Source organism: Mirounga angustirostris, unplaced genomic scaffold, assembly GCF_029215605.1.
Source record: "Mirounga angustirostris isolate CCGP_5_RB_7025 unplaced genomic scaffold, mMirAng1.0.hap1 SCAF_7, whole genome shotgun sequence".
NCBI classification, from domain to species: Eukaryota; Metazoa; Chordata; class Mammalia; order Carnivora; family Phocidae; genus Mirounga; species Mirounga angustirostris.
This window is the reverse complement of record NW_026991715.1, coordinates 88,703,936-88,728,529: the sequence shown is the minus strand read 5'-3', so window position 1 is coordinate 88,728,529 and position 24,594 is coordinate 88,703,936. Positions and strand designations below refer to the sequence as shown.

General features: G+C 37.1%; 1 protein-coding gene across 11 annotated transcripts in view; it reads right to left on the bottom strand.

Moving 5' to 3' along the window:
* Window positions 1-24,594, bottom strand: part of APC (APC regulator of WNT signaling pathway) — a 133,211-nt gene that overhangs the window by 13,824 nt on the left and 94,793 nt on the right. For 6 of the 11 annotated variants that reach the window (XM_064596467.1, XM_045899959.3, XM_054513220.2 and 3 more), the window contains 8 exons: window positions 22,839-22,943; window positions 12,034-12,132; window positions 9,183-9,561; window positions 7,335-7,430; window positions 5,982-6,035; window positions 2,133-2,272; window positions 1,496-1,573; window positions 1,092-1,208 (listed from right to left, as the gene is read on the bottom strand). In XM_064596467.1, coding sequence (XP_064452537.1) covers window positions 1,092-1,208; window positions 1,496-1,573; window positions 2,133-2,272; window positions 5,982-6,035; window positions 7,335-7,430; window positions 9,183-9,561; window positions 12,034-12,132; window positions 22,839-22,943 — 1,068 coding nt within the window. The remainder of the gene's footprint in view (window positions 1-1,091; window positions 1,209-1,495; window positions 1,574-2,132; window positions 2,273-5,981; window positions 6,036-7,334; window positions 7,431-9,182; window positions 9,562-12,033; window positions 12,133-22,838; window positions 22,944-24,594) is intronic. The other 5 variants (XM_064596469.1, XM_045899975.3, XM_064596470.1 and 2 more) reach the window with 3 other exon arrangements.

Below are 24,594 nucleotides of genomic sequence, written 5' to 3'. Positions count from 1 at the left end.
CGATCCCAGGACCCTGGGATCATGACCTGAGCCGAAGGCAGACGCTTAACCATCTGAGCCACCCAGGCGCCCCCCACTGTAGTTTTAATTTGTATTTCCCTCATGACTAATGATGTTGAGTATCTTTTCAAGTGCTTAAGGGCCTTTCGTATATCTTCTTTCCTGCAAGAAATACAAGTGTTCTGCTGATTCAAGAGTGTTTTAAAGGTATTTTTGTGCAGATCCTAAGTATATTTGAATATTATCATTATAACCATTTTTTTAGTTGAATACTTTTCTTATTTCTAATGATTTATCAGTTGATTTTCTTGGGGTTTCCAGGTATAAAATAATTTCACAAAAATACATAAACAAATAAAAACTGAAAATTCTTTGCCTTCCCTAAAACGGAAATTTTGAGGGAAAAAAATGTAGACTGTAGGTCTAGCGGGATTGGTTGAGTAAAGGAAGCCCAGATTAGTCTAAGAAGACCTGCTTAGTCCCTCCCAAATTTCAAGTTTAATTTTTTCTTTTTAAATTAGCTTAGTTTCTGAAGTAGATATGCCACCTGGTGATATTTCCTTTTTTAAACAAATTATTATTTGAGGAATTCCTTACCCTTGGGTCTGATCACCTCTTGATATGGTGACTATCAGAACTAAGGACTCTGGAGAGCAAAGAGGTAACAGTGACCCCACGTACACAGTGATTCTCCACTGGGGGTGATTTTCTCCCTTTGCCCCTCGGGGCACCTCTGGTAATACTGGAGACATTTTTGACGGTCATGAATGGGGGGAAGTGTATTGGTATCTAGCGGGCAAAGGCCCTTCGAAGATGTTAAATATCCTACAAAACACAGGTCAGTCCCTTCAAACAAACAATTATCTGGTCCAAGATGCCACTAGTGTCAAATCTGAAAAACCCTGACTTAACCAAGGCTGCTTTGTACAATCTTTTCCATCTTAATACTTCACGAGTTTGGAGTCGTCTAAGACTAAGAACTGGCGAGATAAGCAGGACAGAAATTAGGGAATCTTAAGGGTGGGAAAGGGTAACAAAAAACTAACCAAAAATGAAATCCAAATGAGAATGTTAAATGTTTCCAAAGGTACCTTTTTAACTTCCAGAGCACATTCCATCAATGCTTTCACACTTCCAACTTCACGCAATGTCTTTTTACTATTTACATCTGCTCGCCAAGACAAATTCCTCAAAACACTTGCAATAACCTGCAAATGAAATTTTAGAATAATTTGAAAATAAAATAATTTATAGTTGTTTTGTTTTTAATGCTAGTGGTAAGAGTAGACATCTACTAATAAAGAAATTCCTCCCTAAATGCTAATACAGTGCCCAAAGGAATTTCTACAATATAATTATTTTCCTTTATTCTGGTGTTAATGTAACCATAATTGAAACATGAGACACTAAATACTGAGCCACAGTTTAAATTAATCTAAATCAGGATATTAACCCACTAATATCCAAGAAAAACATCTGAAATTCTAACTGGTACCTGCTGTAAGTCCTCACTTTCAGATTTTAGTTGGGCCACAAGCGCTCTCATGCAGCCTTTCATAGAGCAGAGTGTAGCCTGTAAAATTAGAAATGGAACAGAGGGTCAATAACAAGACAACGTGAAGCTGTGCTTTATTTTTGACTAATAAACTTCAAATCTAGTTTTAATTGTCTCATTTTAATCATCCTAATATTTTACCCATAAAAGCCCCAGAACCAGATTACAGAAAGGAAGTCTTTTGCGATCTGTTCCTTTCCTAATAAACTAGAAAAATAAAATGAGTAAATGATAAGAAATGATAAGCAAAGGGTTTTAAAGTAAAGTCTCTTCTTTGGATGGAAGTGTTATATGTGTAACACATCTGTCATCAGAATTTTTAGACACTTGTTCTCGTTCCTGGGAATAGTATTTCAAATGCAATTACATAGACCCACTGTGTTCCACCTTTTGCCTTTGTTTAGGCATAAGACAACCTACTGAGTAAAACTATGCAGTGGTGTGTGAAGTTCAGTTTTTTTTTTTTTTTAATCAGTGTTTAATGAGGAGAGTGAAAAAAGAAAATTAGTGAAAACTAGTTTGTATGAAATTAACTCATACCAGAGATATCTTAAGAAATGGATCTTATAAAACATACCTTGTTGGCTACATCTCCAAAAGTCAAGTTTGTCAAAGCCATTCCAGCATATCGTCTTAATGTAATACTGTAGTGGTCATTAGTTAGCCCATACATTTCACAGTCCACTTGCAATAATTCTGCAATGGCCTGTAGTCCCCCTAATTTAAAAAGGGCAAGAGGAAAAAGACAGTAATCTAAAATAAAACAAGTGGCACCAAGTTTAAAAATTAATTATTAGGAAAACATCTCAAAGAAGGAGAATATATGGTTTAAATACATCTTTAGAATTACAAGCTACAAAAACTGTTATAAAGAACTTCTGTGTAATGCTCAAAATACAACTGATAATGACTCCATTTTCTGCCAGTTCTCTCCACCCTCCACACCCTTGCCTTACTGAGTGAAGTGAGCATTAAACTCTATTTACTGCATATATATTATATCTTGTCATTGATGAAAAAGGCTATGTTCTAACACTAGGTGTTCCTGCATGAGGCAGAAAAAGGTAACTTATTTTTATTATTACAACTTTACAAACATTCTTCAATGTTATACACTGTGGCCTAATTACTTTAATGTTTTTTATTTGCCAAATAATTATCCTTAGGAATCCTGAGACTTTTAAATGAAACTATGCATGAAGCAAAGCTTATTTTTTTAATGAAAAAGAATTATCTGTTCAACTTATTACTAAGTTCTATAAAACCATTTATTATTTATTATTTATATATTTAAAAAAATTTCTTAACTTTGATACTCACAAGTGTCAAATACCAACTATGCTAGGATTTAATATTTTCTTTCCCCTTGATTCCCACCACTGGGTATGCCTGACAATGCCCACAGTGGTCAACACTAGGAAGGCAAGGAGAAAAACGAAGGAAAAGGAAAGGGAAAGATAGAAAGGAAAGGGCAGTAACAAAACAGAACAAAAAAACCCCCAAAAAACAAACAAAAAACAAAGGTAAAGCACAATGGTGAGCGAGTAAATAAAAATAAAAATGTATTATGGAAGCTATTCAAAATATTTATCATCAATATTAATCATTATGGGACTGGGGATATTGTTTTGTCACAGAGAAGTGGCTTAGACAGAAAAAAGGAGGATGAACATAAACAGGCGATTCTTGGAAATTTTAAGTCTAGACAGTCAGGTTATTAATTTGGAAGAAGACCTGTACGTTTAGTATTTTCATAAATGATCTAGAAGGGTCAGTATGTAGAGGAATCCACAAGTTTGTAAAACAAAGTTCTAACTTGGGTCAAGAATTGCAAGCCAGGAGAATTAACTGTAGGAAGACTGGTGCAAATCTTTATGACTAGCAGCAATGACAGATGAGTCTGAATGTAGATAAGTGAAAATTACTTTGGTTAAGGAAAACCCAAACCATATTTAGAAAGATTTTCTTCCATCCACCCATGATAATGGAAAAATACATAGCCAGTGAACACAATACAGTCACTATCTTTATGGAGCTTATACATTAGAGCAAAAGCAGACCTTGAACAACTAATTTAGGCATAACAGACTGTGTAGAAGCACAGGGAAAGGTAACAGGTGGACTTACCCTAGATTAAGAGTATCAAGAAAAAGGCTGAGGAAATAATGTTTAGGTTAAGAAAGACTTAAAGGTGAATGAGTATCTAAAACAGGTGGGGCAGGAATAACAGAAAAGCATTTTAGGCAGATGAAAAACAGTATGTGCAAGAGCCCTTGAGCCTGAAATACACAGCAATAAGGAGAAGGTCTCAAGATGAGGCTACAAAATGGGTAGAGGCCGTATCGTGCAAGACTTTATATGTCACACCAAGGATTTCTGACAGGGGAAGGAATAATTAAATGTACATTCTAAATAGATTCCTGTGGTTGCAGGATGCAGAATGGGTAACTGGAAGTGGGGAGCCAAGACAAAGATCTGCAGAGTAGGAGAGAAGATAGTGGCCTGAACTGGGGATGGAAAGAAGAGCAGTGATTTGAGATAAATTTAAGAAGCAGAATTACAGTACTCAGTTACTAAATGCAGGGGATGAGGAGGATAGAGTTATGGGATGTCTTCCGAAGATTCTGGCCTGAGGAACTGGGTTGACTGCCATGCCATTTTCTGAGAAAAAGAACCCTGGAAGAGACAGAGATTTGGAGTTGAAGGAGATAACAAGTTCAGTTGGGGCAGTTGAGTTAAAAATGTCTGAAAAACCATCTAAGTGAAGATGTCAGATGAAGAATTTGATAGTGTGTCTAAAACTCAGGAGAGAGAATGTGGATTAACATGTAAATCTGAAAAACACTGTAGCTGAAGCTATGGATTGAAGGACATTGTTTAGAGAGAGACGAAGAAAACCTAGGACAGAGCTTTGAGGAATTCCCACCATTTAATACTTGAGTAAAAGGGGAGGAGCCAGTAAAAGAGCTGAGGGTTTTGACTCAGGAAATTGACTTGGGAGTGACTGATGATCTAAAGACCACGGCCCTGTATACTGGTAAGATCACCAAGATGTTGATCATTATAAAGCAGGTTATTGATACCAAAAGAAACATACTATGCTTTGTGCCTATATAAAATCCTGCGTGGTGTGGCAATATCTGTGATACTTTCTTAAGAAAGGTGAAATAATCTAATAAAGAAGGTCTCAAGAAGGCACTAAATGAAGAAAGAGTTTTTTTTGAATGGAAAAAATGAAATACTAGGACTTGATTCTGAAAACAAAGATTAAAGAAGGATATGGTCAATATCAACAAAACCATGAGGAAAAAAGAACATTCAATGAAATTTAGGATATCAGATAAAAGAGAGTCTTTTATGATTTCAGGCAAATGAAAACTTTCTGTAAATTTTAAGGCAATGAATAAAATTCATATGTCAAAACTACAAATGGATTCACAAAAATTATGATGTGAATTCATGACTGATGGAATAAAAAACAGATTGCCCTTAGAAAGGTTAGGCTGTTTCAAGGTAATGCAAAGATGATAAGCATATTCTTTCACATTTTGCTCAGTGTCTATGTTTAAAAAAAGTGGTCCAGATGGACCAGATATTATTCAATGTGCGATCTCATAACCTTAAAGCTGGTAGAGGACCAATGGTTTCAACAGAAACCATGCAACAGAACCCTTAGACTTATGTATATAAAAAAGATAACAGAAAGATGACACTTAGTTTTAAAAAGTATATTATTTTCCTTTTACTTGGGTTAGATAGTCACCATTAGCATGAAATGCCTCATTCTAAAATAAACATTAGGGGCCCAACATGAATATTCTATATATTGGTGTTTCACAAAATTTACTGATCATAAGAATCACCTAGGCCACTAATTAAATGATTTCTAGGTACCCCTCTGGAGATTCTGCTTTACTAAGCTTGCTTGCTACAGGGCCAGAGAATCTATATGGTTTGACAAGTATCTCTGTGATTGTTATGATCTAGTTTGGAAATACTAATACAAATAAATTGTGAGTTCCTTTAAAGTCAGAACCATATCTTCACCATTTTTACTAGCACAGTTTCTGGGACAGAGCTGGGACTTAATCAATGTATACATCACTGACAGCATAGTCTAAAACCTGCAACTCTAACAGGTGCAAACCTAAGTGACTTTGATAAGTTGTAGAATCTTCTTGTATGTACAAATGACAGTTCCAGCTGGCTGGGCTCAGGAATTTCCCTTCATCTATTTGGGACTTCATTCCTCCTTATCCCTCACTGTCAGATACCTTGTGCTTCCTTACTCCATCTCCCCACAATCCACATCCTTGATTTATCTTTTGCTTTGTGCAACTTTAGAGGCTAGGAATGAGAAGAAAGTAATCCCCTGTGGCTCTGTCCCCAACAGTCACACCCCCAGAGGCCCCATCCTGCTCCTCACCTGAAAGCCCCTGCCCTAGCTCCTGTGATGAAATGCCCCGGGTAGCCTTCCTACCTGAAGAAGGAAGAGGAACAAATACTGAGTCTAGGTTTTACTTTGAAATTCAGATTCATGTGTCAGTCCTAGTCTACAGTTCATTGGAACACAGGGACATTTACAGAAAAACCTTTGCTGTAGTTTAAAATTGGATTAGTTTTCTTATTTATTCAAGATTTTTATCTGCTTCCCATTATTAGTAGCATTAAAAAAATAACCAAACATAAAATTTTCACAAATGCTGAGACTGCTGAGGAGGGGAGAACCCGTAAGACCACACTCAGTTCCACAGGAGGCTGGGGTATGGGGGAAGGAAAGAGAATCAGATGGGCCAACTGCAAGGGCCTGTGGGAAGAAAAGCATGGCTGGAGGGCAGGCCTGAGATCACAAAGTACACAGTCCCCCATAGTGATGACTCTGAAGGAGACAACACTCATTTTTGGCCGTGCAGGTTTTCTGTGTTTAAGAGTCTCATGATTTTGTGACTTTTAAGATAAATGATGAATGACAATGATGAGGGTGGTAGGAATACAAAGTGGGGCTGGGATGTAATGTAAAATAAACAGCACAAAAAGCAAGGGCACAGCTACACTAAGATGGGAACTCAGTGTACAGTTCTTGCTTGTGGCATAACTAGACAGATCCAGTTCACATGAGATGGCTCAGCATGATGCAATTTATAAATACCACATGTGCAAAATGAACCTAGAAATCAAAGAAAAACTGTTACATGACAAACGGGGTACACAAAAATGCAGGTTATAAATAAGGTTTAGAGTGTGTGATAACATACATAAAAGAGTAATCCTTCCAAAATTAGTGGAATATTTCTAACTTAAATTAGAGCATAATGCTTTTCTTCATTAACCAGTTTCAAAGATACCATGCCACTTATCATGAAAATCCAGTAAGTACTGGTAACCATGAAGAGAAATGAGAATCTTAATAATAATTTCTTCTGGTGTCCATCAGAAGTGATTGAGTTCAAGAACAATCACGTAGCTCCGCATTTCAAAATAATTTAAATTACCCTCCCCATCAACTATCACGTAGGGTCTACTGTGGGAACAGGGGCAAGGAGTGGCCCACTTAGTAATCTTTCTAATTGTTGGCTAAGATTTTGAAAAGCCAAGTTAGTTTATACAGGGTAGCAGTTTCTATCATTAAGAACCTTTCCTCCTCTGGAAACCAGGGCATAATCATTTGCTATAAGGAGGAAGAAGGTGGTAACAGAAATTAGTGGCCTTATACCCAATTCAACGATGCTGAAAAATCTTCAGTACCCTTCTATGGCATTAAGAAACATTTCTGTCTTACCAAGTTCATTCATTGCATGTCTATGCTCTTCATCAAATGAAAGTTTCATTAGAACACACACAGCAGGACAGATCTGATGTTCAACAGGGGCTGGCACTGAAAAATAAAATTGACATAGACCATAATGCTTTGTTTTTTTCAAAAGCAACAATGTTTATTATATTTTAAAAAAAGCAGGGCTCACTAATATATCCCTGATGCATAATAGTTTAGTAGATCAACAAATATTTGCTGAATAGATAACTACTACCAACATGGAAAAGAAAATATGAGTAAAGGGCTTTTCTTGGTTCCAGAAAAATGTTTACTCCTTATCTTCCTTTAACTATCTCTGTTAGAATAAATCCCTTGCAGGTTTATACTATAACTCAAATAATAATTTAAAATTATGTTGAATATGTAAAAGAATAAAGACGCTTTGGTATAAAGCTGTTTTTGTTATAATTTCTATTTAAACTCTTGTCACGAGTGTGGGTTAAAAGCACTTATTTGTGTACAAATAAAGTAAAGAAATCTAGCACAAACCTGTGGAGAAAGCTTACCATATAGACAGTAAACAAGAATCTAAAGAAGAGGTGTCCAAGAAAATGTACCTCCACATTTAATACCATGCACACAGTTTCAAAGCTCATTATTTGAAATAAAAATTTAAAAAGTAAGTCTATTTTTCAGAAGTAATATTAATTTATTTTATTTAAGCATTTTGAGAACAGTTATTAAGATAACAAAATACAAGTTATTACATAATTGTTGATACCCACAGAAAAAAATCCAGAAAGACAATGTTCTCTCAGTAAAGTATCTTATTAGTTTTCTTTATCCCTAGGACAAAAAGATATAAAGGACTATTTCTGCTATTTTCTTATTCTTGAAAATTTGTAAATTTTAAATAAATTCACCTTTATACCTAAGCTAAAAAAATTTGCTAAAGCTTCAGAGAAGGTGTTCTCACCATCACCCCTTCTACTGCTCCCTGAATCAACAGGTTGATACAATTGTCCCCTGTCCTGTGTGTGTGGATGTGTTTGTGTGTGTGTTCTTATCAGGTAAAAGGAAGGTCTTACCTTATATACTTGCTGCTTTTGGTTCTTGCTACAGGAATGAAGTAAGTTATGTCCCCAAGGGTCCCAATTCCTAACTTCCCTGCTCCTGATGGAGAGGAGTTGGTAGCCCAGCGTTTCTCTGCACAGAGCTGGATGGCTGATCAACCCAAGCAACTGGGACCTATCGCCTGAAGCAGGAGGGTGCAGTGGGAAGAGCACTGGGTTGACAGTCAGAAGATCTGGCCTCTGTTCCTGGCTCTACCACTTATTAGCTATGAGGCTACAGGCAAGTCTTTTAGTGTCTCTGAGCCTCAGTTTCTTCATCTGTAAAATGGACATGATAATACCTTCCCTTCCTACTCCAGGAGTTTGTTGTGAAGCTCAAATAACATAACAGATTTAACACAGCTTTGTATCCACTGAGTAGAGTGTTGTGCAAATGTAAAGATTATGGCTTGGTCACTAACTGCTGAAGGAACTAAAGTCACATTCTTGAGCTTAATCTATAAAATGGAAGGGATGGAAACATAATTGCTTAAGTTCTTTCTAGATTATTATGCTGTGACTATAAATCTCTCTTAATCTCTCATTCTTTTTTGGTTGCAGAGTACTGCATGTAACATTCTCCTTTACTATTTTTTTTCTCTAGAAAAATACAGACCTAAGTTTTAAACTATGTTAGCAGTGTAGATGGCTACTATAAACTTCCCATTCCAACTCATAAAGACAACATACTACCTAAAAAAGTTTTCATTTAAAAAATGTTTACATTTGCTTTTTGTAACATGCACTATAGGGAACATACTTGGATTTTTGTCCTGGTCCATGCCTTGTTCATGGGCTTCCTGCCACTCCCAACAGGTTTCACAGTAAGCTCGTATCTGTTCCAAAAGATGAAGGACTCGGATTTCACGCCTGCCTCTCTTGTCATCAGGCTGTGAGTGAATGATGTTGTGAAGTGCTGCACTGGCCCTGGCCCGAGCCTCTTTACTGCCCCGGGAATTTCCCAACAACACAGAGTCTTTGTCATTGCCATGTAAAAGCTGGATGAGGAGAGGAAGACATCCAGACTGTCGCATGGATATACAGCTGTCTTGGGAGCTAGACATAGCTAGCAAAGTTCGCGACATATCATCCTTATCATGAGTACCAAGCATTGACAACAATGAATACACCATTTCCACCTGTGGGCCAAATGAGTTTAGAAACAAAATTATGACTTTAATATCCAAACGCTAACACCAATGAAGTGATGAATGGGATATTTATTGTAACTCATTAAAAAGAAAAAACTCAAAACCCATTTCTAGGATGAAGTAATGAGTATTATTTCAAAATCCATCACCAATTTGTTTATATGAGTAAATAGAAGTAGGTGGCATACAGTGTTGAAAGAGAAAGTAGGTTCTCACATAAAGTGCAGTTTGTCTGGATCAGCTGGTCATAGTGAATGACAATTGATATCACACACACACACACACAAAATGAGGAATGTGGTTTATTTAAATATTTTACATAATTTAAAATTTTTACTTCTTTTAATTTACAACTATAATCAATAAATAGAAAACAATTTCAACAATTATTATTTACTAAGTACTAGTTCTCGACAATCACTAACCCTTGCCAGATTATAACGTTAAAAGTGTATGATTTCTCCCTTAAACATACAAAAATATTTTGTCATAAGAAGAAGAATGCCATGATCACATAGGGAGTACAAGGCTAGGATTCTTAATTTTCTTTTTTTAAAGCATCCAGTAAGCACCAATTACTCTCTGACAATAAATTCTAAGGGTTTATTCAGAAGTAGAATAGAAACTGGAAAGAGTACCCAGTTATCCTGGATTGTAATTAGCCTCATTTCAAAGCCAGAGTCATTACATAAAAGTAGAGGCTATTATATAAAGAATGTATCATCTCTATAAATCAGTGGTTCTCAATCAGGGGTGATTTTGGCCCTCCTAGGACACTTTGGGCAATGTTTTGGAGACATGTTTGGTGGTCACAACTGTGAGAGAAAGTGCTATGGGCATCTACTAGGTAAAGACCAGGGATACTGCTATAAACATCCTACAATAAAGAATTATCCAGTCAAGAATGCTGAGGCTGACAAACTCTAAATAAATACACACTACTCTTAGATATTAATGTTTTAGGAAGGTGGTACAGAACTGTGGATAAACTGGGCTTTCAAATTCTGGTTCCACCACTTATGAATGAACTGTGTGACACTACCATGTTATTTGATTTCTCTGAGCCCCAGTTTTCTCAGTTACAAAATGGAGAAATTTACCTAACAAGGTTTTCTCTGTGAAGATTAAATGAAATAATACATGTATAGGAAGAGTAGCTAGCATTCAAAAATGTAGCAAGGTCTTAATATTATCATTCATAAGTCACTTCAAAAGGCAATGGTATTCTAGCTGCTAGTTTTCATGCAACGGTACTGGTGAATATTAGATTTTCTTTATAGTAAGAACTACACGTTGATGTTGGACAGACCTGGGGTTCAAGTCCAATTTAAATATGCAACAGCTGCCTAAACCAAATTTTTTGCTTCAGTTTTCTCTTTTAAAAAAGAGGGACAAGAATACTTCACAGTGTTTTCGAGAAGATCAGAGAAAATGTACACACAACTTCTAGCGCAGTTATTGGCAAATCAGAGGTCCCAATTAGCAGCTATTGTGAGTTATTAAAAGGATGAAGTCTCATATTAACAATATTGTTGATTATTCTAAATTCATTTCTTAAATCACATTAGTTATTTCAGTAATGCTTTTCATAAGAGCCATTATATTGTTAAAGAAAGAATAGGTAGAGTATGTTGTGAAAACAGTTAATGGAATTATTTAGATTTAACTGAAAATATACTGTTTAGTTATATTAGAATTTCCTCTTTGTCAATATAATATTAAAGACTCTGGCTTTAAAACAACAATAAAACAATTGTTTTCTTTTTAAACACACCATTCTCAAGTCCTAAAATATTTGCTAATATCTGAGAGACTAAGAAAACTCACTTATCAGCACTGGGTAACATTCTATTTCAGTAATTTTTCCATCCACTTAAGTAAATTTATTGAACACTCATTATGTGCAGGCTCTGTGGTAGATGTCACAAAAGATTAAATAAAAAAAAAGTCCCTATTCCCCAAGAGAGTTTCACGCAAATTGCAGTGACTCAAAGGAGGTAGACAGACTGCATGGGGAGGTAAGAGGACACTGGGAACCAGAAAACATTTTGTAAAGAAGTAAAACCCAAGCAGAGTGCTGCTGGCTGCCTCGGATTCTGACAGCCATTTGGGAGTGGGGTAGAAAGGGGAGGTGGTACCACCTCAGGCAACGCACGGAGGCAGAAAGTCCCACGGAGTGCTTGGGAAGCAGCAAGTAAGCAAGCCAGTCTGGCTGGAGCTTAAGATACTTGCAGAGAAGTGGATGATATGGCTGAGAAAGAGTAAAAAAACTAGCTAAATTGGCACTTTTTAATAATCCTCATTTTTCCTTTGTACTCTTCTGTATAAAGATGTTTCTTTAAGAAGAGACTGGGGTGATGGAACCAGAATTCTCTTCTAGTTGAATTTAAAAGATGAGTGAAGAATGTTTTAGCAAAGTACTCTTAGTATTAGTGACCAGAGTTTATAATCTTCTGTTACCTTGGTTCCCAGATGACTTGTCAACCTTCGAGGAGCAGAGTGTGTGCTACTAGAACTCAAAACACTGGCTGTTTCATGATCCATTCGTGTAGTTGAACCCTAGAAATTAAGCAAATTATGGATAGTATAATTTAGATGATAAATAAACAGAGTTAACTTCATGTTAAGGTGCACCAAATGAACTGTCTTTAGGGTAAATAGCTAAATACAGCATGAAAAGTGTGGACATTTTAACTGCTCAAAATGAGTATTTTTACCTGTGAACTTAAGTAGATTTTAAGGAAAAACTGAAGAAAAGTTAAATACAGTGTGGGAAATAACCAAACACTGAAGAAATTCTAAGAGTGGTATTTTTTCAAAGATCAAAAGACATGAAACCACATTCAGTTAAAGATAAATTTATTGATAGAAAGCTTTATTAGTTGATGAAATGCTCTAAATTACCACAAAACTAATTTGGAATTTGGTATAGTCCATGTTCTCCAGGAACTCACAGTACAGAGAAGGACTGCTTAAAACTTAATTAGAGAAAGACATGAAAAGATCAGTAACTGCACTGTGGGATGATAAGCACCATAGTATAAAAAGGTATAAAATACTGAGGAGAAAAACTAATAAAGTATTGAAGGAAAACAGGAAGAAACAACTACTTGGTATAAGGAACTATTAAAGGTTGCATAAAATAAGTAACATTTAAGGTAGGCCTTGAATTCTGGGGTAAGAGACAAATGCAGCAGTCTGTATAAAGGTATAAATATGGAGAGCATGGGGTTTGTTTAACGTGGACAGAACACAAGGTGTATGATGGGAGATGAAGGTTGGGTTAAATTATTAAGTGTCTCATGAGTCATTTTAAAGATGTTGCTTTTAAGCTGTGGATGTTGGAGAGCCACTAGACTTTCGGCAGGAGGGTGGCACAGCCAGAATTATATCTTTATTTATTTTTTAAGTTTTATTTTGTAATCTCTACTCCCAACATGGGGCTTGAACTCATGATCCTGACTGAGATCAAGAGTTGCATGCTCTTCTGACTGAGCCAGCCAGGCACCCCCAGAATCACATCTTTAAAAGAGTATAAAAGACAGAATGGAGAGATCACAGTGGGAAATCAGGAAGAGGGTGCTTTCAATAACTGAGCCGTCATGAGGGCACAAAGTAAGGAAGTAGGAATAGGGAGTTGGGGATACCCTGTATTTAGAGGACAGAATCAATTGGTTTGCTAACTGACTAGATGTGAGTAAAGAGATGCTGGGAACCAAGGACAACTTGGAGGCGCTGAGCTTGGATAAATGGGCAAATAGTGCAGGCAGTGTGAATACAGGAAACCCAGGAAGAGATGATGGGTTTCAGTGTGGGACCTGAGATCACCAATCAATATACTGACATACAGTAAAAATGCACAATGGGCATCTGAAAACACAAGATGCAACTCTGGACAGGAGTAGGGACTACAGATAAATATGTGGGACCTATCAAAATACTGGCTATACCTAAAGCCATTCATTAATGATTAAGAATAATGATTATAAGAATATATCCAATTAGAAAACAATACTGGCAGGTATTCTGCTACAGTTCTTAATCTTTCAAAAGGAAAAGCTAGAATATAAACTCTTTGAGGGCAGAAACTTTATTCTGCTCACTGTTATATTCTCAATACCAAGGGTAGTTTTAAGTTCATAGTAGGTATCCACAAAATATTTATTATGAATGAAAGAGGAGCTAGTAGTAAAATCTGTAAGAATATCTGGGCAGAGGACACCTTTGCTGGTTCCTTCACATATAGATGCTCTTGCTAATTGGAGAATGGGGTGTGGCAAAGGGGTGTTTTTCCCATTATGGGAAAAACAGGTTTGAGGATTGTGAGTTGTTTATTTCTACTCTGGAGGGTTCAATGAGTTGGAAAAAGTCACTATCTCTGAATGTACCCAATATCCCTAAATTTTGGAACCAACAGACCTTGTAATTTCCTTTGTGCATTAGCCTCAGGGCAGCCCAACATTAAGCAAAGGCAGAAGCATTAAGCAAAGGTAAGAAAGAATACAGTGTGTGGCGGTGGGAGTCAGATTGGGGACAAAACTGCAAATAAATTTGGACATAAAGAGCTTATTCTGGTTGTAATAAGGAGGATGGATTTGAGGAACCAAGATTCAGGGTAGAGAATAGTCCGGGTTTTCTTTTAAAGTAAATTTCAGGCAAGGATCCTTTCTTGGTCTACAGGAGAAGGTGAATGACTCTGTATCCTGACGCAAACATATTATCTTTGAGGATATCTGAACGTTTGTGGTAGGTAGGCTGTAAGGCAACCCCAGTGATCCTTATCTCCTGGCAGTCATGCCCTAATGTAATGTAATCCCCTCGTTTTGAGTGTGGGCTAGATTTAGGGACTGGATTCCAGTGAAAAGAATGCTGCAGAGGAGATGAGAAGTCACTTCCAAGATAAGGTTACAAGGACTGTGCTTCCACCATGGGTACCCTCTCTTGTTTTCTCTGAGGGAAGCCAGCCACTATGTTGTGAACTGCTCTATGGCCAGGCCCAGGTGGCAAAGAACTGATTTCTCTGGCCAACAGTCGGTAAGGACATGAGGTCTGCCAACAGCCCTCTGGGTGAGCTTAGAAGCAGATCTTTCCCTAGTCAAGCCTTGACATGACTGTGGTCCCAGCCAACGCCATGACTGTAGTCTTATGAGAGACCCTGAATCAGAGGCACCCAACTAGGCTGCACCAGGATTCCTGACCTACAGAAACAAATGTTTGCTGTTTTAAGCTGCTACATTTGTTAGGTAGCAACAGATAACACACTGTTTGAAACAAAAGAGAAACAAAGAGCTAAATTATAAAACAAGGGAAAACCTATTTTTACAATAAAAAACATGTTTCTGGCATTCATTTCAGTGTAGATATCAAATTATCTTTAAGCTTCAATCTAAGTATCTTCCTGTACTGAAAGAAATCAGCTCCTTGATTTTGGGACACTTCCCCTTCTCCCAATCTACCGAGATAGAAATTCAGATACTTTTTTTTTTTAAGATTTTATTTATTTATTTGACAGAGATACAGCAAGAGAGGGAACACAAGCAGGGGCAGTGGGAGAGGGAGAAGCAGGCTTCCCGCTGAGCAGGGAGCCCGATGCGGGGCTCAGTCCCAGGACCCTAGGATCATGACCTGAGCCGAAGGCAGATGCTTAACGACTGAGCCACCCAGCCCCCAGATGCATTTATTATAAGGAGATAACAAGAAAACATTCCCATACCCACACGACCTATAGAACTTGGGCCTTGAGAATCTTTCCTGGGCCCTTTTATTATGACTAGACCTGTGCCAACATCTTTCAGAGGAACTTAGAGAAATGATAACTCACAAGAAATGGTAACTTCCTAAGAAGTGTTTTCTACCCAACTCATGAGTAAATTCTGAAGACACTTGAGTGTGATTAACTCTCTCATAAACTCAAGACCTGTTAAAGCAGTCATCTTGCACATCTCTGGAATTGGCCTTGCTCGCTGTTCAAGATACAAGTATTCTCTATATCATTCTCAACTCTCAGCTGTAAAATGTGTGAGACCCCTTTTTCCCCACTGTGTTCTTTCCTATCCAACCTTTCTTGGGGAATCTAGATTCCGTGCGGCATGAATCCTCAACTTTTCACCTACTGCTGCTGTTACTCCTGGCTTTCCCCAAAACCTGGCTCTCACAGGAAACCCCTTCTTGCTGCAGCCTTCTCTCCTACGAGCCATGTACTTCGCAGAGTCAGGAGGCAGTGTAAGCCTATGTTTTCCTCACTCTAAATCATTTTGAAGCCCTGTAAAAGGCCCAAATCTCTTTGCGTTATAATCGCCTTTCCCCCCTTTCCCAGTCCTAACATAATTTCTGACCTCCCAATCACTATACCCAATCATTACTTTGGCACAAGGGTCACTGACCTCCTTCCACTTTAACTACTGCATCATTCTGGATAACTTCAACATCCATGCACATAACCCATTCAAAACCTTGGCCCCTCAGTTTTCTGATATCATCTTCAAAGACATTTTTCTCCTCTACTCCATTTTAGCCACCGACCTCAATGATTATATCCTGGACTATTTCCATTACCCCAAAATGCACCATCTCTAAATAACACATTTAGTTATCCCATGGTAGCTCTGATAGCTTATTCTTCTAGCAATCTCCTTTAACCTTCCCCAAGAAAGCTTCTTCGAAATGACTGGAATAGCAAGTCATGGATCTCTCTACATATTCCAGCTTGAATTTCTTGCAGTATATCACTTCCATTAATTCTCTTAGTTTTCAATAGCTTTACTCCATGGTTATTCCATCCCACTTGCCTGCAAACACCGAAATTACAGATGAATCCAGCTGTTTTTTTCTATACCCTGATATGGACTGCTGAGCAGTATCTGAGAAATCTGACCATGTGAGAAAATAACACAACTCTCCAGGATGCTGCGCATTTAACATTTATGGTCACCAATACATTTGGGCCCTTAGTACTGTACCTGCAGTCTTTGTTTCCCTAGTCAGCTCTCCTTTCTTTCCTTACACTGGCTTTTTTTTTTTTTTTCTTAAAGATTTTATTATTTCACAGAGAGAAACACAGTGAGAGAGGGAATACAAGCAGAGGCAGAAGGAGAGGGAGAAGCAGGCTTCCCGCAGAGCGGGGAGCCCGATGCGGGGCTCGATCCCAGGACCCTGGGATCATGACCTGAGCCAAAGGCAGACGTTCAACGACTGAGCCACCCAGGCGCCCCTACACTGGCTATTTTATACAGGCCTCCTTTTGCACAAAATTGACTATTCTTCCTTTACCACAAATAATTTTACCTTCTAATTTACAGGGAAATAGAAGCCATCAGACAAAACTTCAACTTTTTGCTACCAAACCAACAAAATAACCTGACACCATATCCATCTCTACCTTCTGCTGTTGCATCCTTCTGTGGCCCATCCCTTCATGTGTGCTCTGGATCCTTTCCCTCTACTGATTCCTTCTCATTGTCATTCAAGCATGCTCATCTCTTCTATCTTAAAAAAATAAAACAATCTGCAAATTTTCTCTCAAATCTGTATTCTGCATCAGGTAACAGCCTGTTCACTTTTTGAGTTAGCTAGAATTGCTCTCTTCTACTTTTTTTTTTTTTTTTTTAAGATTTTATTTTAAAGTCATCTCTACATCCACTGTGGGGCTCAAACTCACAACCCTGAGACCAAAAGTTGCAGGCTCTATTGACTAAGTCCACCAGGCACCCTGCTCTCTTCTATTTTTTAATCTTCCATTTAAGCCTCAACTCACTTCAGTATAATATGGTAGGGAAGAAAGCCAATGAAATTGCTCTTGCTAAGATCAACAATGACCTTATTTTGGTAAAACCCAATGCAGATTTTTTTACTCCTTATGATCAGTGGTGAATAATGTTAACTGTTTCCTCTTTCTTGGAACAATATGATTCCCTTGCTTTACGATGTTAGCCCACGTCTTCATCTTCTCACTCTATAATCACAGGGGATGTAAAAATCTTCCATACCTTGAGTTATCATCACATTCTTCACCCTTCCCTTCAATTCCAAACTCAAAATTCTAACAGCCTACCTGACATAGTTCTACTTCAATGTCTCATATTTAACACCTTCAAACTTAACCTTAATTTTAACATTTTTGAAACTAGATTATTTTCTTCCACAAACCTCCTCCTCATCTAGAGTTATCACTGAATTATATCACCATCCTTCTAGCTGCCTATGACAAAAACCTGGAAGTCACTCTTTACTTCTTTCCCTTTCCCCCTTAACTGTCATATCCAACACCAAACCTTACGGATTCTATTTCCTAAATATTCTCAGGTACTCAGATATCCACCAACCGACTCTCTCAAATCTATCAATTGTTCCCCTAATCCTGAGGCCACCTTTCACCTAGATATGGTACCTAATTTACCCAATCATTTTTGAGGTGTCATAATAAATTAATTTATAACTTTCTCTAGGACCAACATCATCCTAACACTAGTTAAGTGCTTCTAATATGTGTTCCTGTAATACTATGTACTTGCCCTCTCATAATACTTAACACACTTTGTGGAAACTGCTCATCTGTCTTACTTTTAGATTGTAAGTTTCTTAAGGAAAAGGTAGCACGTACCTAGCTCACTCCCATATCCTGGGGCTGTGAACAGTCTTGGCATAATACAGATGCTTAGTAAACAGATGCTGAACATTGATGAATGAATTTTATATTATCTTTTGGTTACAGGAGTGGGGGAAAAGGTGAACAGTAAAGTGAAAAATGGGTGGCAAATACAGAGGTGGGGATAAGATGAATGGCTGGAGGGGACCCTTCCAAGTAACTATAATTTCTTTTAATCACTACATATTAAAATCAAGCATTTCTTTATTTTCTACTTTTCCCTTATGCATCCTTAAATAGCCACTGCCAATAGAGACAGGCACTCAAAAGTTCACTAAGGAGACCTAGAAGGGCTATGCCTGATGGCTGCACTTAGTGGAGTGGCGATACAGTCAATTTCAAGTATTCCTCCTGGGTCGGAACCCGTCTTGTCTCTTCCTGCTTACTCACTTTAGAAAGTGACTCTAGGGTTTCTATTTCACAGGCAGCAGGAGTCTCTATGTCACTGTGAAACCTGGCCTAAGGAGGGGAAGAAGGAAGCATTTACCCCCTTTTCTTCCTAATCAAATTGTACATGGAAGTAATCAAACAGTACACAAGAATTTCTCCTTATAGAAGTTTCCCAGCTAATTTTGTACCCCCTAACGAATTAATGGAGCTGGGTATAAGGTATCAGTTACTGTTAATATCACAAAAAGATAGACAACCACACATTATATACTTCCTGACTGAAGACCAGAAGACCACAATCCACCCTCAAAAGACTTGCAAAAACAAAACAAAACAAAAAAAGAAGGCTTGAAAATCCAAAGCTGATCACATCTCTAGATCCAAATACCAATTTAAAGGAAATACAGGGGACAGAGAAAAATGTCAAACTACACACCATGAAGATGTTATCAGCAAAATCCAGACTATGGAAAACTGTATAAAACAAAGAACTTTCATTCCTCAACTAATAAACATCCAGAAAACAAGAGACAAAAAAGGAACCTAGAGATTAAAAGAAACTTTGTGGAGGGACGCCTGGGTGGCTCAGTATGTTAAGTATCTGCCTTCAGCTCAGGTCATGATCCCAGGGTCCTGGGATTGAGGCCCGCATCAGGCTCCCTGCTTAGTGGGGAGCCGGCTTCTCCCTCTCCCTCCCCCTGCTTGTGCTTGCTTGCTTTCTCATTCTCTCTCTCTCTGCGTCAAATAAATAGGTGAAATCTTTAAAAACAAACAAACAAAAAACCCCACAAAACTCTGGAGACTTATTAACTAATCCCAAAGCATGAACCTTACCTGGAAAGAGTCAAATAAGCTGTGAAAAATTATGACATTTATGAAAACAATTGCAGATTTGGATACTGACTAGATATAGATGCTATTACTGTTGGTTCCTTTGGGAATGTAATAATGGCAGTGTAGTTACATACTTTCAGTTTTGTTTTTTTTTTTAAATAAGCTCTACACCCAATGTGGGGCTTGAGCTCACATGCTCTACCAGCTGAGGCAGCCAGGCCCCCCCCCCAATAGTTATGTATTTTTATTATTTATTTATTTATTTATATTTTTAAAGATTTTTATTTATTTATTTGACAGAGAGAGAGAGCGGCAGGCAGAGGGAGAGTGAGAAGCAGGCTCCCCGCTAAGTAGGGAGCCCGATGTGGGACTCGATCATGTCCTGGGATCATGACCTGAGCCGAAGGCAGATGCTTAACGACTGAGCCCCAGTTATGTATTTTTAAAAAGTGTTGTTATCTTTTGGAAATACAGAGTGAAATATTTATGGAAGAAATGATGATGATGTTGGATCTTCTTCAAAAATAAAATGGGAGGGCAAAGTGGAATAGGGTACGTGTGGATTACTATATTATTTTATCTGCCTCTGTATATGTTTGAAATTTTCCATAGTAAAGTTTTAAAATGCTCATTAGCCGCAAAGCATTCTCTTATCATTTCATTTCTTTCCCACTCTTGGCTGAACTTCACCATTACTTACTGGCTATCACTAGAGATCTGGTTCTAAACTTTAAACAGAAAAGCTAAGAACCAATTCATAAATGAATTATACATGGTAGTTATATACTAAGCAAGCAGGGATCTGACCTGTATAATTTACTTCCAGCTTTCTCCTTCCATTTAACTTCCAGGGGAGATTAATCACAGATCAAGAAACACTATTTCTAGAAGGGATGTGAGATCTTCCTTCCAACCAACATATATTTACTGTTATTTACTATTTACCAGGGACTGTGAAGATATGAAAATAGACAAAACTAGATAAAATCTTCGCCCTTCTGGAGCTTACAGTCTAGTGGGGGAAATCAATATTAATCAAATAATCACACAGATAAATGTAAAACTGCAAATGTGGTAGTCTTCAAAGAGAGGAATGTTCTAGGACAGCTTATAACAATGGGATTTGAACTGTTCAAGCCTCTTGAGAAAGTCATGCTTAAGTGCAAAGACACATGAACTGGTGTTAATGGAGTGAAATGGGATGAGAAGAGCACTGTAAAGAAGGGGTATAGATTGTGCACAGGCTGTGGAAAGAGGAGGCCCAATAAATATGAGGTACTGAAAGGCCAGTGTGGCTGAAGTAGTGAGAGCAAAGCGTGATGTAGAGCTGACGAGTTAGGCAGGAGCCAGGTTATATAGGTCATAAAAAAGGGTTATCTTATTCTAAAAACCAAGGGAAGCCAATAAAGGGTTTTAAAGAGGGTGATTTACTCTTTGCAAAGATCATTCTGGCAGGGTGGATGGCAGGCAGGATACCAGGTGAGAGAGGGTGTACAATGAACTTGCATATGCAGTGGTAGCCTAAGTGCACCAGAACAGAAGCTTTGCTGGATCATGCTACTTTGATCCTGAGAAATTCAGAGGCTGATTTTCATTTTTAGTTATTGTCAATGGCTTTTATTTCTGGGGCAAATAATAAAATAAAACAAATGAACAAATCCCAAGAGGTTATCATGTATAGCTCCTATTAAGATAGTTTAAAGGAATCGTGGCTAACTGAATCACAGTCCCACAGGTTTGTATCACTTGGCTACATCAGGATTGGGGCAGCTGTAGTATTGTTTTAAACAGTGACTAAAAGTAACCAAATAAATATTTAGAAAGGTCTAATCCTAAGCAAACAGTTTTTTCTGTCAAGAGCTTGAAACTTTTCTTTCTTTTCTTCTACATATATGTAGGAAAACAAATTTCCCAAATAATTCCCTAAAGGTAGAAAAAAAATATACTCAAAATAACTCAAATATGCTAAAATGTAATTTCTTTTGCCACAATTTACCATCTATAAGTGAAGAGTTTTCCCCAGTATAATGCTAACTAGTAATACTAAAATGAAATACCTTTAACTCAGTAAAATAACTTTAAATGAGACATTTTTAAAAACCTTAAAAAAATTTTTTTTATATATTTTTTAAGATTTTCTTTATTTATTTGTCAGAGAGAGAGAGGGAGAGAGTGAACAAGCACAAGCGGACAGAGGGAGAAGCAGGCTCCCTGCTGAGCAGGGAACCTGATACCAGACTTGATCCCAGGACCCTGAGATCACAACCCAGGTCGAAGGCAGACACTTAACCGACTCAGCAACCCAGGTGCCCCAATTTTTTTTTTTAAAGATTTTATTTATTTATTTGACAGAGAGGGAGAGCACAAGTAGGCAGAGTGCCAGGCAGAGGGAGAGGGAGAAGAAGGCTCCCCGCTGAGCAAGGAGCTGGATGCAGGACTTGGTCCCAGGACCGTGGGATCATGACCTGAGCTGAAGGCAGATGCTGAACCAACTGAGCCACCCAGGCGTCCCTTAAATATGAGACATTATAAGCTTTAAATTTTAACCCATGCTCTTTTAAAAAATATTAAATCAAAAATAACCTATAGACACTACAGGAATATTTTATATCAATAGTGGGGAAATTATCTTTAAAAACTTAGTGAAATTCTATTTTAAAAAAATCACTAATTTACAACATAAAATATTCACTGAAAAAATGTGAAGACCAAACACCCCAAACAGAATTCTGTCATATTATGATGCATTCTGATAAAACTCTAATAGAAAATTAATGGCAGAATTACAAGATAACAGTGCTACATTAAAAAAAAAATCAAGTTGACTTCCACAATTTTGCTAAAAAATGATGTGATAATGGTTAAACATGACTAGGCTATGTCTCTTTTTAAGAGCATTAGTATCATTTTTTTCAATTATAAAACTTGGATTTCTAGATTCATGTAACCTTGAAGTACAACAGAAAACAAGAATTATAACAAAGTCTTTATCACTTTTAAAAACATAAAAATGTCTTTGCAAAGAATGCCTTAGAGAAAGAGCAAATCTGTTCAATGCAAGCAATAATAACTAGGTCAAATCATACATAACCAAAATGCAGTTTAGCATTTATTTTTCAAAAAAAACCTCTACCCACACTAATCATTTTTAGACTAAAACAGAAATACACAATTTAGAGCTATAAAATATACTTAGAAATTTTGAAAGCATTATTGTTAGATGTAATAAAGAAAAATGACATAGCATTTTGGCACTGAATTCTTCTGGAGATATCCATTTAGGACTAAGGAAATCAATAAGATTTACAGATCATTCTGAGGACTATCTCACTCCATATTCCTTTAAAAATATTTAAATAGCTAATTAAAAAGAAAACCAATAAAATAATTTATTTACCTGACCACTATCAGAAGTTGCCATGTTGATTTCTGCCACTCCTTGACCTTCATTCTGCCGCTCAGCTTCATGTGAGCCAGCTTCGTGCTTGCTCTGAGATGACCTCTGTCAACATGGAGTTAACATCATTACATACAGAAACAGTGAATGCTTTCTTAGCCCACAGCTTTTTTTCTTTCCCGTATTAAAGCTCTGAATGCATCAATTATACAGGTTTACAAAAGCATGGAACTGCACTTATACTTCATAACCTCCAGCATGGTAGGCAGCTGACTATTTCAGTAAGAGGAAAGTGAAGTGTGTCCCCTGAGCATTAAAGCCACACAAGACAAAGGATTTTCTGAGACTCACAGAAACACCATCCTCCACCAGCTGTGCTCACATCACTCCCAGGGATATAACCCAACTAGAACAAATACTTGTCTCTTCCACAAGGTCACATGGTCCTGGCATTTAATAGAGCTGCAAATATAACAGTTAAACTATTACCTAGGCTTACAAATACATTCTGTATACGTATATTTATACACAGAATATATATATATTTTCTGCTAACAAAAGTCATGAAATCAATAAGCTCTTAGATCCTGATAGGAATAGAACCAAAAACCTTTTCTAATGTAACCACCATCTGTTATATGAAATGAAAATGACAGTAAAAGCAGTCATTTCAAGATAGATTATATCCAGTATAAAGCACTCTGTAAAAATACCACTGCAGAATCAAAGAAGTAAACTAATTTTTCCATTATCTTTTATAGAAGCACAAATGTGCTTGCATGCTCTAGGAAAATGATACTCAAAAATAAAAATTACACTTTAAAACACTTGCCATATTTAATAGCAGATAATTGTATTACAAAATGGCTTCCACTGGAATTTCCTTAAACATCAAGCTTTCCTAGACCATTTAAAATGTGACTTAAAAGTTAATTTACATGCAGTATTTCCACCAATAAACTAAGTTATATATAGGCAAAAATGAGATAGCCCCAATAATTCAGAAATAGAAGAAAAAATAGTATCATCTGAAAATCACACTATAAAATGCAACAAATTCAGTAAAAGTAGAGACAATACCAAAGTTAATCGAGAGGCAAAATGAATAAAAACCCACTAAAAGCACAAAGATTTGACACTAACATAATTAAAGATGTCAATGTAAAAGTAATTCCTGAGCATCTGATATGTTAAAGTTACTTGTATGAGGTGCCACAGAATACAGTGCTGGCAAAACAAGACACTGTTCTACATACTCCTCAAGCTTATAGTCTCATCAGGGATACTATCAAATAATGTTAAAACTTTGACAAGCACACTGAAAAAAAGAGTACAAGGTGCTGTGAGAATAAATAAGCAGAGGGATATCACATGGCCTAACAGTTTGGGAAAGAGCCATCTTAGGAAGTGCTGTCTGAACTGAGATCTAAAGAATAGGAGTTCTGGGAAAATGGACAGGGTTAGGGGAAGGTTTTAGGTAAACAGATCAAATGCGAAGGACCTGAGGTTTGGGGGGGGAGGGCTAGTTTGTTCTAGTACATCAGAAAAATCATGGTGCAGAGAGTAGAAAAAAAGATGGTAAAAAAAAAAACCTTACTGATTTTGTTGAATTTTAGTGTGATTCTCATACATCACTCCTGCCCTCACATAACCAATACTAGACTATTAATGGGAAAATTAATGTAAATTGATTTTTTAAGGTCAAATTTAATTTTAAATGGTCTAAGTAGGTAGGAAATATAGATGAGACCAGTTT